Source organism: Aotus nancymaae, unplaced genomic scaffold (genome assembly GCF_030222135.1).
Source record: "Aotus nancymaae isolate 86718 unplaced genomic scaffold, 86718_ANA_hifiasm-v0.15.2.pri h1tg000003l, whole genome shotgun sequence".
NCBI lineage: Eukaryota > Metazoa > Chordata > Mammalia > Primates > Aotidae > Aotus > Aotus nancymaae.
The window spans coordinates 26,895,051-26,911,600 of record NW_026988414.1 but is presented as its reverse complement, the minus strand read 5'-3'; the positions used below and the strand labels follow the sequence as shown (position 1 = coordinate 26,911,600).

The 16,550-nt window shown below is 43.8% G+C and overlaps 1 protein-coding gene across 2 annotated transcripts in view; it reads right to left on the bottom strand.

Moving 5' to 3' along the window:
• The window catches only part of ABCA1 (ATP binding cassette subfamily A member 1), a 155,849-nt gene that overhangs the window by 103,111 nt on the left and 36,188 nt on the right, over positions 1 to 16,550 (bottom strand). For both annotated transcript variants that reach the window (XM_064379401.1, XM_064379391.1), the window contains exons 3-5: positions 13,706 to 13,799; positions 9,038 to 9,179; positions 7,138 to 7,256 (exon numbers count right to left, since the gene is read on the bottom strand). In XM_064379401.1, coding sequence (XP_064235471.1) covers positions 7,138 to 7,256; positions 9,038 to 9,179; positions 13,706 to 13,799 — 355 coding nt within the window. The remainder of the gene's footprint in view (positions 1 to 7,137; positions 7,257 to 9,037; positions 9,180 to 13,705; positions 13,800 to 16,550) is intronic.

Here is a 16,550-nt window from a genome sequence, read left to right as displayed (position 1 = left end):
AAGGCCAAACAGGCTATAATCCCAGCACTTTGGGAGGCTGAGGCACCTGAGTTCAGGAGTTCAAGACTAGCATGGCCAATGTGGCGAAACCCTGTTTCTACTAAAAAATACAAAAATTAGCCAGGTGCGGTGGCGAGCGCCTGTAATCCTAGCTACTCGAGAGGCTGTGGAGGAACCCAGGAGGCAGAGGTTGCTGTGAGCTGAGATCGCACCACTGCACTCACTGCAGCCTGGACAATAGAGTGAGACTCCATCTCAAAAAAATAAAAAATAAAAGGCCAGACAAGCCAGATCCATGCCATGAACATATGAGAAGTGGCAGCTGAGCCACTGACTCCACACAAAAGTCCAGCTGAAGGGAGAGAGAAACTCCAGACCCAAGTCAGGATGGCAGGCTGCTGCCCTGGATCTCTCTGCCAGTCCTGTCCCTTTCTGCCCCTTGACCTCAGCAAGGTGACAGGTCCTCCAAAGAGGTCATCTCCAGCCCAGTGACAAAATGCCCAAATCTGTGTAAGCTTCAGAGAGCTCCACATCCTGAAAAAAAAAGGGCATTTCAGAAGCCTCCAAATCGGGAGCCACAGCAGGCCAGCTGCAGCCCTAGTCCTCACTGGAGGTGACCAAGATAAGGAACTCCAGGTTATGGCAGAGAACCATGAAGGTTGTGCGCTATTCAACTCAAATCAGAACAGTTCTCATGGAGAATGCCATTCACATGGACTGCGGTGTATATGGACCCCCAGAAACATGTGACTTGTCAGCCCTAGGTACAGCTCGAAAGCCATCCCTATCTGTTCTAGCCAAACTCAGCAGGTCTAGAAGATGATCTTTGCAGTCCCACAAAACACTCACTGGGCTTCTGGAGTTACAAGGCACTGGTGCAGCCATAACTTCAGACAGGGCAAGACACCTGCAGAGCTAAGATTTTGACTCAGAAGTTGCTGAGTTCCATGTACAGTGGAGAGAGGCTACCTGGCTTCCAGCCAAACCACAGAATCCACAGCCCTGCCCACACCACTTGGGTCAAACCAGCTAAAAAAAAAGATGGAGAATTTCCGTAGGATGCCCTATAAGTATAGAAATTGTTTCTAGACCAGCATGAGCAGCGGCAAGGCTGAGGGAATAGCTATGGGGGATGCAGCAGTGGACAAGGGCCTCACTAAGTATGGAAACAGGGAACAGAGGGGAGCTGGGGAACTTCTCAGAGGAGATGTGAGGACCCCAGGAGGGCAAGAGACTTCAGCACATGCACTTCCCGACTACAAGCCAAGTAGCAAGTCCCAACCACCACAAGGAGACACCTGCTCAAGAGAGGACTGCGTCCACAGTGCAACCTGGAGTTGAATGAGAGTCTGTAGTCAACATTTCAGGATATGGGAGAGGAGCAGGCCTTGGGACCAAGTGAATGTCTGAGCGGAAATGTTCAGTAGGAAGCAGACTAATGAATCCATTAGGTATCACTAAGCAACACATTTTAAGTAGCTGAAAAGGAAATACACAGTAAAAATAAGACAGCAAAAGGTCACCTTCTCCAGCCCAGCCTTGATTCTCAGCAGCAACAACCCATCAGAAAGGCCTTAGCTTGGGCCAGTCTGCTGCTCACCCCACCCGAAAATGCTAGATTCACCGGAGAGGGGGCACAGTAATGGCAGGTGGCTTGGAGCGGGGAGTGAGGATGACTCCAGGGGAAGGGAGGAAGTTTTGGAAGGGGAGCAGTTCTTCTTGCCCCACCATGCCCTGGCAGGAGCAGATGCAGGTGGGGTCCTGAGGCTGACATAATTTGGTAGGGGGCTCTTTTTAAAAAAAAAAAAAAAAGAATATTTTTTTTTAAATCCTACTTTTGCAAACTTTACAAAAACATACCAGTGTGTAAACATATTGCTAAGACCCCCAGAGAGAACCTTGAAAGGGGCTATGATAAATTAAGTATTTTTAGCTTCCCAGTAAATCTACTTTAGGCCTCTGGGCTGATGGCTGCCCTTCTAGTAAAGTTCTGGGAGGCAATTTTGTGAAAGAAAGAAGGCCAAGACTTTTTGAAGAACTTCTGTCATCATTATTATTCGTGGGCTCTGTTGACCTGGCTTCACACAAGGGAATAAACTATATAATACATTTTTTTTAAGCACTTTTATTTGACCCTCACAATACCCTGTGAAGGACAGATATTTTATTTTCTCCCACCTTCATCCCACAAAGAGTCGCTAATGACTTACCATGCCTCCACTACTGTGCTGAGGCTTGGGACAGAATCATGAACAAGGCCCCCAACCTGCCCTCAAGGGGCTACAGTCTAGTGGACAGCTGACATCCTGGGTAGTCCTAGGTGATCCCCCATCCAAATACTAACCAAGTTTCTGGGCTGAAGCATTTTCTGGTTGTTTCACCAAAGTTCCAATCTCGAGGCAAAGAAACTTGAGGCCAGAAAGGCTGAACAAATGGCAAAGGCCAGTCAGCCAGCCAGGAACAGAAGGGGAAATAAAGCAACTTGAATTTATTACGTGTCAACTGTGGGCTATGAGCTTCGCTATCAGTCATCCACAGACATCATCTAATTTAATGCTCAGTGACCCTCAGGGCAGCTAATCTTTAGGTAAACTCTGGGCCAGAAAGAATCAACACATGACCACAATTCACACGTAATGAGGGATGGAGCATGGATTTCTTCCCAAAATGAACCTTAATACAAAACCCCAAACTCTTACTCTTATACCAGTGTTTTCCAGTCTTCAATCATTTACAAACTACTCTTACAAGTTTTACCATATTCACATAAAATGATGTTTCTTTTGAATTAACTTTAATTATTTTATTCCTGTTGAACATCCTCCTAAGCAATCATTTCCATGAAATTGCAATTTTATGTGAGTTAAAATCAAAAGTCCTCATCTGCATACTACCTAAAATCATGCCAGATGCCATACAAAACTCACCCATAGAAACACTCATATCTGCCAGTCTGCAAAAATGCAGACATGTCACTTTCCCTAGGGTTTCCGAGAATTCACCCAATTTTTACACCTGAGTTGCAGTCATCATAGGAATTTAAGATGAATGAATGCTTCTCACACTGCCTTGAAAACATTAATTTAGCCACCACTCAACTTGTGTGCCTGTACTCTGGTTTAGGCAGAAAATGCTAAAATGTCTAAAAGGTTCCAGTGATGAGAAAAGTGCGTGAGGCACCTCTGTAAGACTTCCTCCTTGGATTTCTTATTAGCAAGATTTCAAGGATAATTAAAAGATTTGTCCACGGTTTAATTCCTGAAACGGGAGTTATTCCCAGTTGGAGGATTATTAAAACAGCGCAATAGAGCACTGCGGATGGAGAACTGCCTGAAGCAGCAGGGGGTTTAGCCATGATTTATTCCCAGAATATCCCTTCTGTGGTTGTGTAGACTTGGGTCAGTCACTTCCCTCTTCTGGCTCAGATTCTTCTCTAGGATAAAAATCCCATATGGAGGGGGCCATATTTGTTTTGTACACCTCTGTGTCTCGGCACTTAGAATAGTGATTGGCATATAGGAGACGCTCAATAAATACTGGTTGAAAGACTGAATCAACTCATTTATCTATAAATGAACTAACAGGTCTCTAAGGTCTCCTCCATTAAGTGGAAATAAAATAATGCTCTACCCAAGGAAATCATGAGAGTATTTGAGTAGAGATCCCCATATCTACAAATCATCTGTGGATAGTCCAGTGAATTTAGCAGATGCAAACTGAAGGAAAGAACAAGACAAACTTTCCAACTGGATCACAGAAGCAGGATCCCCGTGGCCTAGCACTGATTACAACACAGGCCTGAGTGGTAGCGTCTACGGGGGATGTTAGTCTCCACTGGACCGATCCAAGCTTCAAGTCTTTGTCCCACAGTTATCGATGACTTGAATGAGGCCCAAGAGTTTTCATCCCATTTCTAGATGACAAGAAAGGAGTAGCAGATATAATACATGGCAAAATCAGAATCTAAAATGGTTTTGGGAGGATGAGATGGTATAGGGAATCTAAACATGTAAAATAGAAAAAAAGACATTTTCCCTTTAGTTCAAAAAGCCAGTAATACAACAAAGAAATGAGAACAAGTAACTTGCAATTCTGCATATTTAAAATAATTGCGATTTTGTTTGCGTGCACGTGGAATATGAGTCAACAAGGTGACGTAAATGCCAAAATGCCTAATGCAATCTCAGATTGCATTAACAGAAATGTAGCACTCAGAACAAGGAAGGCAAAAATCCCTTTCTCTTCTGTGCCAGATACTTTTGTAATTTCCAGTAAACTTCAAGAAGCACACAGACACACTAAAACATAACCAGAGGAGACGCAGAAATGGGAAGGAAAAGCATTCCACAAGAGGAAAGGAGGCCGTTGCACCTAAAAAATCATGGACTTTGGGGAAATAGGGGGGAAAAAAAGAACACGAGAGCTGTCTTCAAATATTTAAGAAAAATAGAATTAGACTTGTTCTCTAGAAAGCATAACAGGGTAGTGAATATTTTCTAACAATTAGAGCTGTCAACACCCAGAATGAGCTACATAGTGAGAGGTAGGTCCCCGCCCTAGGAAGGTGGGTGTGTGGTAAAGGAGGTGAATGAGGACAAAGCTCCAAACCAGATCAGCTTCAAGAATCCTCCCAGCCCTGAGAGAGGCAGGAGGGCTAAGCTCATCACGCTGTGATGGGGTGTCAGCGCAGATAAACACAGGCCTCTAAGTCGGGTTCCAGACTAACATACCCCAGTCTCAGCTTCTCTCTGAAATCGACAGAGTGCTATTCACAATAGCAAAAAGTTGGCCAAGGGCAACGGCTCATGCCTGTAATCCCAGGCCTTCGGGAGGCTGAGGCAGGAAGGTTACTTGAGCCCAGGAATTCACAGCCGCAGTGAGCTATAAGTGCACCACTGCACTCTAGCCTGGGTAACAGAAAGAGACCTTGTCTCTAAAAAAATTAAATTAAAAATAAAAATAAATTTAAACAAATAAATAAAATAATTAAATAAAAACAAAATTAGTTAGAAGTTACTGATTTCCTGTAGGAAAAGGCAGCGTTTCTGTGCATTTCCCCCTATACTGAAGCCTGTTTTGTGCTGAAAGACAAGCAAAGAAAGAAGGAATTTCAGAAACAGCTGCAGGGCAGAAGAGGGGACATACAGAGTGAACAATGAGATATGAAGCAAGCACCCACATAATAATACACTCAAAATCTAAGGGACCTTCTCTCCTCAGAGCTGCGCACGCAACTGTAGGGTTTTTGGATACAGATTTGGCTTCTCTTCTCCACCTAACTCATGTCTCCAGTTTCTCAAAGAAGAAAACTAGTAGTGTCTTAAGGCAGTCTCCTCCACCAAGATCAGCAAGTGTGCTTGACAGCTCACCCCCGTCAGCCAGTCTATTTCAACTGCCGCACAAACTGAAAGGCAGAAGAACAAGGCCAGGTGCTCAGAAATGCATCGCTGTCTTACAAGAACACTGGCTCTCATTTATTGGAAATCTCCTATGTGTCAGACACTGCCTTAGGTTTTATATTTTACATTTCAAGTTAGCTGTTATTTTATAGTTGAGGAAATTAAGGCTGAAGGGTTAAATGGCTTGGTTGAGATGTCACCACTCCAAAAAAATCGTAATTCATATTCACTAAGTGCTTCCTAGGTGCCAAATGCTGTTTTTAAGCAATTACATGTTTTATTTCATTAACAGATAAGAAGAGGTGGCTGAAAGGGTGCTAACTAACCTATTCACAAAGTCATGCAGCTACAAGGTAATGTATGCCAGCCCTCTTTCCATACTGTCTGTTGGTACAGAGGTAAAGGAACTACCCCCAGCTCTGCCTCTGCTCAACCAGCAGGGGCTCTCCAGTAAATAAGGAAGGACTGAGGCTTGGAGACAGCTACCTGTCTGTCTCCTACATCAGATGAAACACGCATGTGCAAAACCAGGACCCGCAGGTCAAGGAAACAGCATCCAGATGGCCTGGCTTGCAGCCAGGAGTGGTCTAAGTAGAAGCTCCAAGCATGGCCATATCTCTCTCTGCTGTGAAGCACCGCCTCCTCCATGCCACCCCCAAGACAGCTTTGCTTCTCTTTGTCATCAGGTCCCATATCGCCCATTACCTCTTTTCCTGCCTGAGGAAAGCACAGTTCTGCATGCCCTTAAAAAAAAAAAAAAGCTCAAATCTGAGTCTGGTTCAAACTCTAGAACTTTACCATTTCTCCTTTTGCCAAATGGAAAACAAACTGGTTTCAGCAAAGGCCAGTCAACTCCATCCCTCCCAAAACACCAAACGGAATAAAAAGCACTTCCCTGGAGCAGCGGCAGTCACTGGCCCATGATGGGGAGGAGTAATTTATCACTGACATTGTTTAGAACTACCGGCACATGGTAATAATAAAATCCAGACCAACTTTTATCGGCTTCGTTATTGCTTCTCCATTCTCTACAGACCATGCATGGGCCGTTAATGGCCGCACTCAGCCAATTGCTTCCACCAGCCTTTGTCCTCCTGTCAGGACACTGCCTGAAGGCTGCTCTGATGCTATGGCAGCCAATGCCTCAGTCGGCAAATGCCCACTCCTCAGACACTTTCTAGATGGCATGCAATAATTTGCCTGGATACTTACCAGATCAGAGGTAAAGATTCCACTTTTTAAAGACAACAAGTTCATATGCCCATCAGACTAATTGAAATGACTAGGGGAAAATGAATTGCATTCTCTTTTTAGAAATAAGTGCTTAACTTTCACTTATCCATATCAAGTTGCAACTTCAATTGCTCTTATATGCACAGAAATACTCTGTCTATAAATCTGTCCATTCACTGCAACCATATGACCAACTCCAAAAAAATGCAGTTGGCAGCAATCTGCACCCCTACCTGTCCCTAAGGCCAAGTCTGTGATATTCTTCTCTGGAGACTTTTCTTCTGTCTTCCCAGAGGAGATTAATACATCACTGTCTGTGGCAACTAGCTCTTCCAGTTTTTTCACCAATGTCTCCTGCAGAGGCGCCCTACAAGCCAGCCACCAAGGAGAAAAACCCCATAGGGAAAGATCTAATATGAGCAAGCCCCAGACACCTGGGCTACTCTCTTTCCCTGGTGCAGGTCAATTTCCAATTATAAACTGATGCAGAGAGATTTTTGCTTACTTGAGCTGGAATTCTTGATCTGCTGTAATGTTCTCAGGACTTTGCGCATATCCTTCATGCTGGTATCTTTCTGGCTATATAAAAGAAGTCTCCGAGCATCTGAGAACAGGCGAGACACACTGTGAAGGGTGCAAGAAAAGGAAAAAGGCTCTAGTTAAGCCAACGGCCTCTGTTGCTTTATAAAAGTGACTGCCAACGTGCACAAGACTCAGCCTGGCTTCCAGGTCCTCCACAGGCTGGTTCCGGCCCACTCCCACAGCTCCCCACACCCAGCTCCGTTCATCACTGTGTTCCCTCCCCCACCCGTCATCACTGCCCCAAATGCCCTTCTCCACTGCTCTACACACCCAATCTTACCACCCTTCAAGGCCCAGCTCATCATGCGTGTGCACACACACGCATGCACACACATGCCCCCAGGGCCGCCTTCTCCATGAGGCACAGGAGGCTCAGTGCCTGGGCCTGGAATACTCTTAAAAGCATACTCAAATGTTTTAATTTATTTTAAAAGCAGAATTGAAAGTTAATATACTAAAAATGTACACATAATAATGAATCTGGCCTGGATTATATTCATCTTTATACCAATGCAGTCCTGAAACACAATTTTCATATTTTTGTACGAAAGGGGCCCATGAAGGCTACAAAGCCAGTCTAGGGTCCCTGAACATGACAGTGTGGCCCTGTCTGCCCTAGCTGCAGCTTCCTCAGGATTGTCTTCAGCCACATCCCAAAGTCCTTAGTCCATCCTAACTCACATCCTCAATGTCTCATTTGGGAGACACTTATTATGCCCATACTTATGTCCGGGCCCTAAAGCCAAGAGCCAGGAATACAAAGGCAAGGAGGCAGCATCCTGCTTTGCTCAGGGAGCTCACGCTCAGGGAAGAAAGACCTGTAGACATTGTAGTCTGATGGGGCAGAGACAGAGGTGAGAGAGGTGATTGATGCAGAGAAGACAGACCTCCCTTAGCCTTGGCTGTCAGCTCCTTATGGGCAAGAACCCTTCCAATGTGCATCTCTGTGCCAGCCCCTCCCCCTTAGCTCCTAGAACCAGACCATTCAGATGCACAGTAAACATCTGCTGAATGATATCATTAACAATGTACAGTATATTCCAAAATAATTAGCCGACAGGACTTCAAATGTTCCCAATATACAGAAATGATAAATACTCAGTCAGGTACGGTGGCTCACGCCTGTAATCCCAGCACTTTGGGAGGTGCAGATAATAAACACAGGCCTCTAAGTTGGGTTCCAGACTGACATACCCCAATCTCAGCTTCTCTCTGAAATCAACATAGTGCTATTCACAATAGTAAAAAGTTGGCCAAGTGCAATGGCTTATGCCTGTAATCCCAGGCCTTTGGGAGGCTGAGGCAGGAAGATCACTTGAGCCCAGGAATTCACAGCCGCAGTGAACTGTAAGTGCACCACTGCACTCTATCTAGCGCAGATCACCTGAGGTCAGGAATTCAAGACCAGCCTCGCCAACATGGTGAAACCCTGTCTCTACTAAAAATACAAAAAGTAGCCTGACGTGGTGGCACGTGCCTATAATCCCAGCTACTCGGGAGGCTGAGGCAGGAGAATTGCTTGAACCCGGGAGGTGGAGGTTGCAGTGAGCTGAGATCGTGCCATTGCACTCCAGCTTGGGCAACAAGAGCGAAACTCCATTTCAAAAAAAAAAGGAAATGATAAATACTCGAGGTGATGGATACTCCAAATACCCCAAATTCTCCCAAATTCTCCCTTCCCTCATTCTGCAGACTGTATCACACAAGCATTTACAAAAGCAACTTCACTTAAATCCAGCCATTCAAAATTCTCCAGAGGACATGAAGAGAAGGAAAAGGATTAGCTGACAAGTTTGGGAAAGAAAACCTGATCTGATACTTACATGGATTTGTTAAAGTTTCCAACAACTCCGGGAGCCTCCCCAGGAGTCGGGTAACGGAAACAGGGATTGTTGGCATTACAGATAATCCCCTGAACCCAAGGAAGTGTTCCTGCAGAGGGCATGGCTTTGTTTGGAAAGTGGCCTGTTGAAATTGAGGAGCAGAAAAACACAGGGAGATACATTAGTTCTCAGAAGCAATTTTGAGACTCCACTTACACAATGCTTCATGCCAAGTCTGTCCATCCCATTCCCCACATCCCAGAGACCTGTCTTTTCTGAATAAATCTGACTCTCAATTGGAAACTTGGCCTCGGATGCCATTCTTAATCTAGTGGACATCATCTATAGAACAGGGTTCATGACACCAGCGTTGGAGAAGTGATGAGAGGGATCCGAAACAGAAAGTCCCTGGCGTCCTTAGTTCCTCTTCGACAGCCACCCTCAGCTCAAACACAGAGGGACCTTGGGGATGCCTGCCTTAAGCCTATTTTTTCATACTTTAAGGAGGAAACTATGGTAATATAAAGTGGGCAGGATGCAGTGGCTTACACCTGTAATTCCAGCACTTTGGGAGGCCAAGGTGGGCGGATCACCTGAGGTCAGGAGTTCGAGATCATCATGGCCAACATGGCAAAACCCCATCTCTACTAAGCATACAAAAATTAGACAAGCTTGGTGGTGGCACCTGTAATCCCAGCTACTCAGGAGGCTGAGGCAGGAAAATCGCTTGAACTCAGGAGGTGGAGGTTGCAGTGAGCCGAGATTGTACTGCTTCACTCCAGCCTGGGCGACAAGAGTGAAACTCCATCTCAAAAAAAATAAATGTGACTGACAAAGAACACTGACAGAGTCAGCTGGCACGACTGGGAGTAGAACCCCAACTCCAAGGTCCTAATCTAAGCCCCTTCCTTTCACCTGTGGATAGACTGGAATCTAGCCCTTCTCAAACCCCTCTGGTACTCTCCTCAGTTGGCCAAAGACTTGCCAGTTTCACCTCCTCTGCTAGCTCTAAAGTGCCACAAGGGCACCTGAAAAACACGTGGGCTTGGGGTCTGATGACATCCGTGAAGCTTCGGGTGTTCTGTTGTTGTAATTGTTGTTTTTCACTCATCAAAACAATGAGGCCCCGAGCACTAGGTCATCTTCTTGCTCTCCTCTTTCTTTCTTTCTTACAACAACCTTCTTACCAAAAAGATGACGGGACATATTTGGGCTTGGTTCTAGGATTCAGTTTGGCACAGTTTGGTCTGTGGCTCTAATACATGGATGCTGCTTAGGAGGATTAAGATTAATGGGCCCTGGACCAGGGGCTCCTAACCCAAGGACCTGTTAATGTGTGGAAAGAAACGCCAGAGCTCCAGCTTTCATCATATTCTCAGGGCTATCGGTGACCCTCAGAGAGTTCACAGTTATCAAGAACCACAGCCCTAGGTGGTGAAGAACAAGCAGCTTCACAGGCTTTGGGGTCAAACCAATTGGAATTCACATCCAGTCCCTACAGCTTGCTAAGCAGCAACTTCAGCCAAGTCACTGACCCCATACCCTCAGTTTTCTCATCTGTAAAATGGTGAAAAAAATACAATTAACTTCACAGAGTTGTGGTGAGCATCCCAAGAGGTCTTGCAGGCAAAGCATTTTTGCAGAGCGTCTGGTGCAGGACAAAGGATCAACAAATGGGCTGTGAGAATTTTCCAGGTACTGTGGGAGTGAATCTACCATAGCACTTACTCTGCTGTTGCCCAGCAGGAACACTCCTTCTATCTCACAGCTACCACCTCCCTCCCAAGTGGGAACCTTTTTATTTTCACGCAAATGGGCTGAGTCTCCCCAGAAGTTAACCCGAAGTCAGGACTTGCTGCACTTTGCATTTCAATATAGGGTCTTTCTTTCTCTTCTATCCATATTCCAACCAGAGAGGTAACATCCAAAGCAAGGATGTGACAAGATCGGATGACTGTGGCCACCCTCTGCAGGGACTCTGGCCTATTGAACATTTACTCAGTTAATCTTCCTATCTTCCTGTTCATGGTTCAAGGAAAACCAAACAAGGTCCCTTGCCTAAGTCGGCTGCTCTTCATTCAGGGAGATTTATGTAACCCAACCAAATACTGGAAGGACCAAAAGATTCTCCCCTTTCAACACCAGGAGATAGTGGCACTGTAGACAGAGTGGCATAGGTGAAAAGCAGCACAGGGCAGTGATGGTGAAGGTATTTCAGGTCATCCCTTAGTAGGGGTGGCAAAGGCCTTTCCTTGTACGTTGTGCCCCACCCCATTTGCAAACAACAGCAGGATCAGGACTACGCAGTGGTACACAGGAAGACAAGTACATAGCATAATGGACTCCCAGGACCCAGGGAACTTTTTAAGACCTTGATAACTCTGGTTTGAACTGAAAAAGATTTACAGAGAAGAATTTTACATCAGTCCTTTGTTCCTAGGGACAAGACACCTCTTCAAGTTTCACCTTAACTTTTAACTCTGCTCTTCCAACTAGGTCCCTAGAGGGTGACGAGAACAGAAGGTACGGTTGCAAGAAGTGCATGGATGTGGCCAGGAAGGGTGACACATGCCTGTAGTCTCAGCCACTTGGGAGGCTGAGGCAGGAGGATCACCTGAACCTGGGGGGGCGGAGGTTGTAGTGAGCTGAGATCACGCCACTGCACTGCAGCCTGAGTGACAGAGTAAGACTGTCTCAAAAAAATAAATAAATAAATAAAGACGTGCATAGATGTAAGGAAAAGTCTCATTTACTCATTTACCATCTATATATATAAGAATTTCATAACATTTCTGAAAATTTGTGATCTGGAGTCAGAGGAATCCAGGTTAAAAGTCAAGATTACAACCTCGGTGAACGGCAGAAGTAGGATAAAAACACACCCCAAGTTGTCTGATGCCAAAGACATTTGCTATTTCCACTGCACCATCCTGCCTGCTTGTAATCATTCCAGAAAGAAAAGCCTAGTAGATGAAAAAACTGACTTTGCCCTTGAAACATGTACTTCAGTGGGGCTTGGTATAATGCCTAAATAAAATCTAATATGTATTTGCTCATCAATCAAAAAAATCTCTTTGGGGTTCCAAAAGAGAAAACAGAATTATCTGACAGGCATATAAATTTGAGTATAAATTTGTTTATGCTCTCTTTTTTTTTTTTTTTTTTTGAGATAGAGTCTCATTCTGTCACCCAGGTTAGAGTGCAATGCCATGATCTCGGCTCACTGTAACCTCCACCTCCCAGGTTCAAGCGATTCTCCTGCCTCAGCCTCCCCAGTAGTTGGGATTACAGGCATGCGCCACCACGCATGCCTAATTTTTGTATTTTTAGTAGAGACTAGGCTTCACCATGTTGGCCAGGCTGGTCTCGAACTCCTGACCTCAACTGATCCACCCACGTCAGCCTCCCAAAGTGCTGGGATTACAGGCATGAGCCATTGCACCTGGCCCGCTCTTTCCTTTTTTGGTGAAATCAGGAAATCATGTCTAAGAAAATGTTTCTTGAGGGTGTGTGTGTGTGTGTGTGTGTGTGTGTGTGTGTGTGTGTGTTTTTAATATGACTATGTGTGATGTGCATTAGAAAATTTGCAAGTATATAACTGTTGCTATGTATTGTAAGAAAGATGGGACCAGGCCAAGAAACACAATTAGAAGGTGACCCAGGCCCAGTTGCTTTCCTGGAAGAACAGTATCTCATAAGGCTGTGGGTCTCCTAGGGGTATGGACAGAACTGCTTAGCAGTAGGAAAAATCACCGGGCAGTGAAACTGAAGTCCCAGCTAAACCCTCCCACATAAATGTTGATCCTTTAGATTTGGCCATTTCTGCAGTGTCAATCCACCCACTGAGCCCAGCCCTAAGAGAAAGACTGTGATTGTAAGAGGAGACACTAACAATAATAATATGAGGTAGGTATTACTATTCCCTTTTTAAAAGAAGCTTAAATCACTTGTCCAAGGTCATATGCTTAGTGAATGCTGATACCAGAATTCATGCCCAGATAACGTGACATCTGGAGCTTGTGTTCTTAGCCACTACTGTATTTTCTATGCTCACTGTAAAGGCTGTCATCAAATTACATGATTGACAGTCAGATGATCTGAGATATACTTCATCTCTATCTCTTATTAGATGTGCGAGCTTGGGCAAGTCCTGCCCTTTCCAAGCCCCAATGTATCATAAAACTAAGGCAATTTAATAATCATAATAAAGACTACTATTCAAGGTTGTTATGAGAATAAAATAAAAAAAATAGTAAAACTGAGAAGTTCTATACAAATCCTGCTTAAAATTATGTGTTCCATGATTTGCAACTGTGTGATTAAGACATCATGCATATGGAAAAGACTAGGTGTTAAGGCATTATCTTAAATGTGCTTTTAATCACCACTTTCTAAAATTATCTGTAAGGTTATTTTATTTTCATGATTTAAAATGTGTAAAAGAGATGTTGGCTATTGTTATAATTACAACGATCACCATTCACTAGGACTGAAAATAGTCTCCTGAGTTCATGCCTTATCAAAAAATTAGAAGGCCAGGTTTTCTGATCCCAACCACGTGTGATGTTTCCCAAAGACAGCATCTTTGGAAAAGTCCAATTTAGCCCGCATTCATTGCCTGGATTTCCCCTGTCAATGGTGAGTCTCAGGCAACATCCAGTTACTCACATTCATGTTGTTCATAGGGAGGATAGCTCAGCCGAACAGAGATCAGGATCAGGAAGATAAACAGAGGCCAGGCCACTTCCAGCAGCAGCTGACACTGAGTGGGAAATAAGACAGAACACTGTAAATTTAAAAATACCATGGATGTCCAATACCACTGGGATTTGGGAAATCCACAGAAAACTTCATTTAATAATTAATCAACTTCTCCAGTCTCTCCCACAACTCTCTAAGCTTTAAGAGCACTACTCGGAGTTCCCACCTTGTAACACACCATTCCACATACCCGTATCTTCCCTTAGGTAAGCAAAGATGCCTCCTATCCTGATTTATCTGGTTCACCTCTACTCATTCTTCAAGATTCAACCTGGCATAATTTCCTTTACTAAAATCTCAGCCTGAGCTAGAAGCCCTTCTGCTGTGCTACTCCAGTAACTCATGCCCACTCCTCCTGTAGCATTTTTTCTTTATAATATTGAGACTATGCAGCACATATACTTTTGTGTTCTACTTTTTCATTTAACATCATACTGAGAGAGCATTTTCCATGACATAAAATATGCTCTTAAAACATGGCTTTTACTGTCTACTTGGCATTCCACTCTATGAATAGATCATAATTTGACCTTTCTGCTATTGCTGGTGCTTCAGATTGTTTTGGGGTTTTGTTTGTTTGTTGTTTTATTTCTGATATTTAAAAAAACCAGTTTTTGATTTCCAAAGAACTCTGATATGGTTCTATATTAAACTCTTTAAAAAACCTTTTTGGGGATGGATGCAGTGGCTCATGCCTGTAATCACTTGGGAGGCTGAGGTGGGTGGATCACCTGAGGTCAGGAGTTGGAGACCAGCCTGGCCAACATGGCGAAACCCTGTCTCCACTAAAAATGCAAAAATTAGATGGGTGTGATGGAACATGCCTGTAATCCCAGCTACTCAGGAGGCTGAGGCAGGAGAATCACTTGAACCCAGGAGGCAGAGGTTGCAATGAGTCAAGATCACACCACAGCGTGATCAGAGTGAGACTGGGCAGAAGAAAATACAGCAAGATAATGACAGCGGATGTACTAGGATTATAAGAACATGGGTGTGGCCAGGTGTAATGGTTCATGCCTGTAATCCCAGCACTTAGGGAGGCCAAGGCAGGCAGATTACCTGAGGTCAGGAGTTTGAGACCAGCCTGGGCAACATGGTGAAACCCTGTCTCTACTAAGAATACAAGATTAGCTGGGCATGGTGGCATGCTCCTGTAATCCCAGCTACTTGGGAGGCTGAGTCAGGAGAATCGATTAAACCTGGGAGACGGAGGTTGCATGATCTAGGTTGTGCCACTGCACTCCAGCCTGGGAGACAGAGCAAGACTCTGTCTCTCAAAAAAAAAGAAAGAAAAAGAAAAAGAACATAGGTGATGTTTTTAATACTTTCCTGTCTTTTCTAAATTTTCCACAATGAGCATGTATAAATTATCTCATGGAACAAAAAAACAATGTTACCATAAAACTATCAAGGACAGTTTGCATAGATAGTACATCAGAATGAAAAATAAAGGCAAAAGGATCCCTCTCTGGAAGCAAGCAAGTTGACAGTAGAGTACTCAAGACAAAAGATGGGGCTGGTCTTGCTACTGTTTCTGTAAATAATCCCAAAGAGGCAACATACTCAAATACTCAAATCTGCAAGCTTGGGAATGACATTCAGCCTTTTCTTTTCTTTCTTCCTTTTTATTTTTTCATAGCAAACACCTTTTTTCTATAGCTTCCTTTTTAAGTTGAGAGAGAGATATATATCACATTGTATATCTTAAAGATATACAATTTTTATTTGTCAATTATACCTCAATAAAGCTGGGTGGGGTGGAGGTGGGGAAGAAAGCAATTTTCTTTCTGCCAAAGAACAAAACCATGACTCTGTGAAAATAAACTTTTCTCCCAGCTGGGCCAGGACTCCCTTATTCCAGTTTCCCCAGGTACTCTGTGTCTGTGTCAGCACTTGGTATAGCAGGGACCCTATTTATATATGAGCTTCTCCTTTAGGGTCACTTTCTTCTCACTAAGCCTACCACATCATAACAGCTTTAAAAATGTTTGGTGAGTAAGTAAATGAGCTAAAGTTTATAAAATAATGAACATGGAAATATAAATCAGTTGAGCCCTTTGGGAAAGCAATGTAACAATATGTATTCAAGAGTCATGTTTATCTGGTTTGGCTAATTGCTATTCCTGGAAATTGATCTAGGAAACTGAACTTAAGATATCAAAAAGCTATATGCATAAAGTTATTCATTCATTGAAACATTATAATTGCAAAATATTGAAAATAACTTAATTGTACAGCAATAGGGAAATGATTAAATTATGATACATCTACTTGGCAATATCATCCCATCATCACAACAATGTTTATGAAATACGCAAATCATTAACCATATAATATTAAGTGAAAAAAGCAGAACACAAATTTATATGCCATTCCAAGCTTGTAGTTAAATAAAATCACTTACAAATATTAACAAAGACAGAAATACAACTTTTTTTTAATGGCATGACTGTAAATAAATTTAGAAAGTATTAATGAGGCTGGGTACAGTGGCTCACGCCTGTAATCCCAATACTTTGGGAGGTCAAGGCGAGCAGATCATGAGGTCAGGAGTTCGAGACCAGCCTGGCCAACATGGTCAAACCTTGTCTCTACTGAAATACAAAAAATAGCTGGGCGTCATGGTGGGTACCCGTAATCTTAGCTACTTGGGAGGCTGTGGCAGGAGAATGGGTTGAACCCAGGAGGTGGAGGTTGCAGTGAGTCTAGATTGCACCACTGCACGCCAGCCTGGGCAACAGGGCAAGACTCT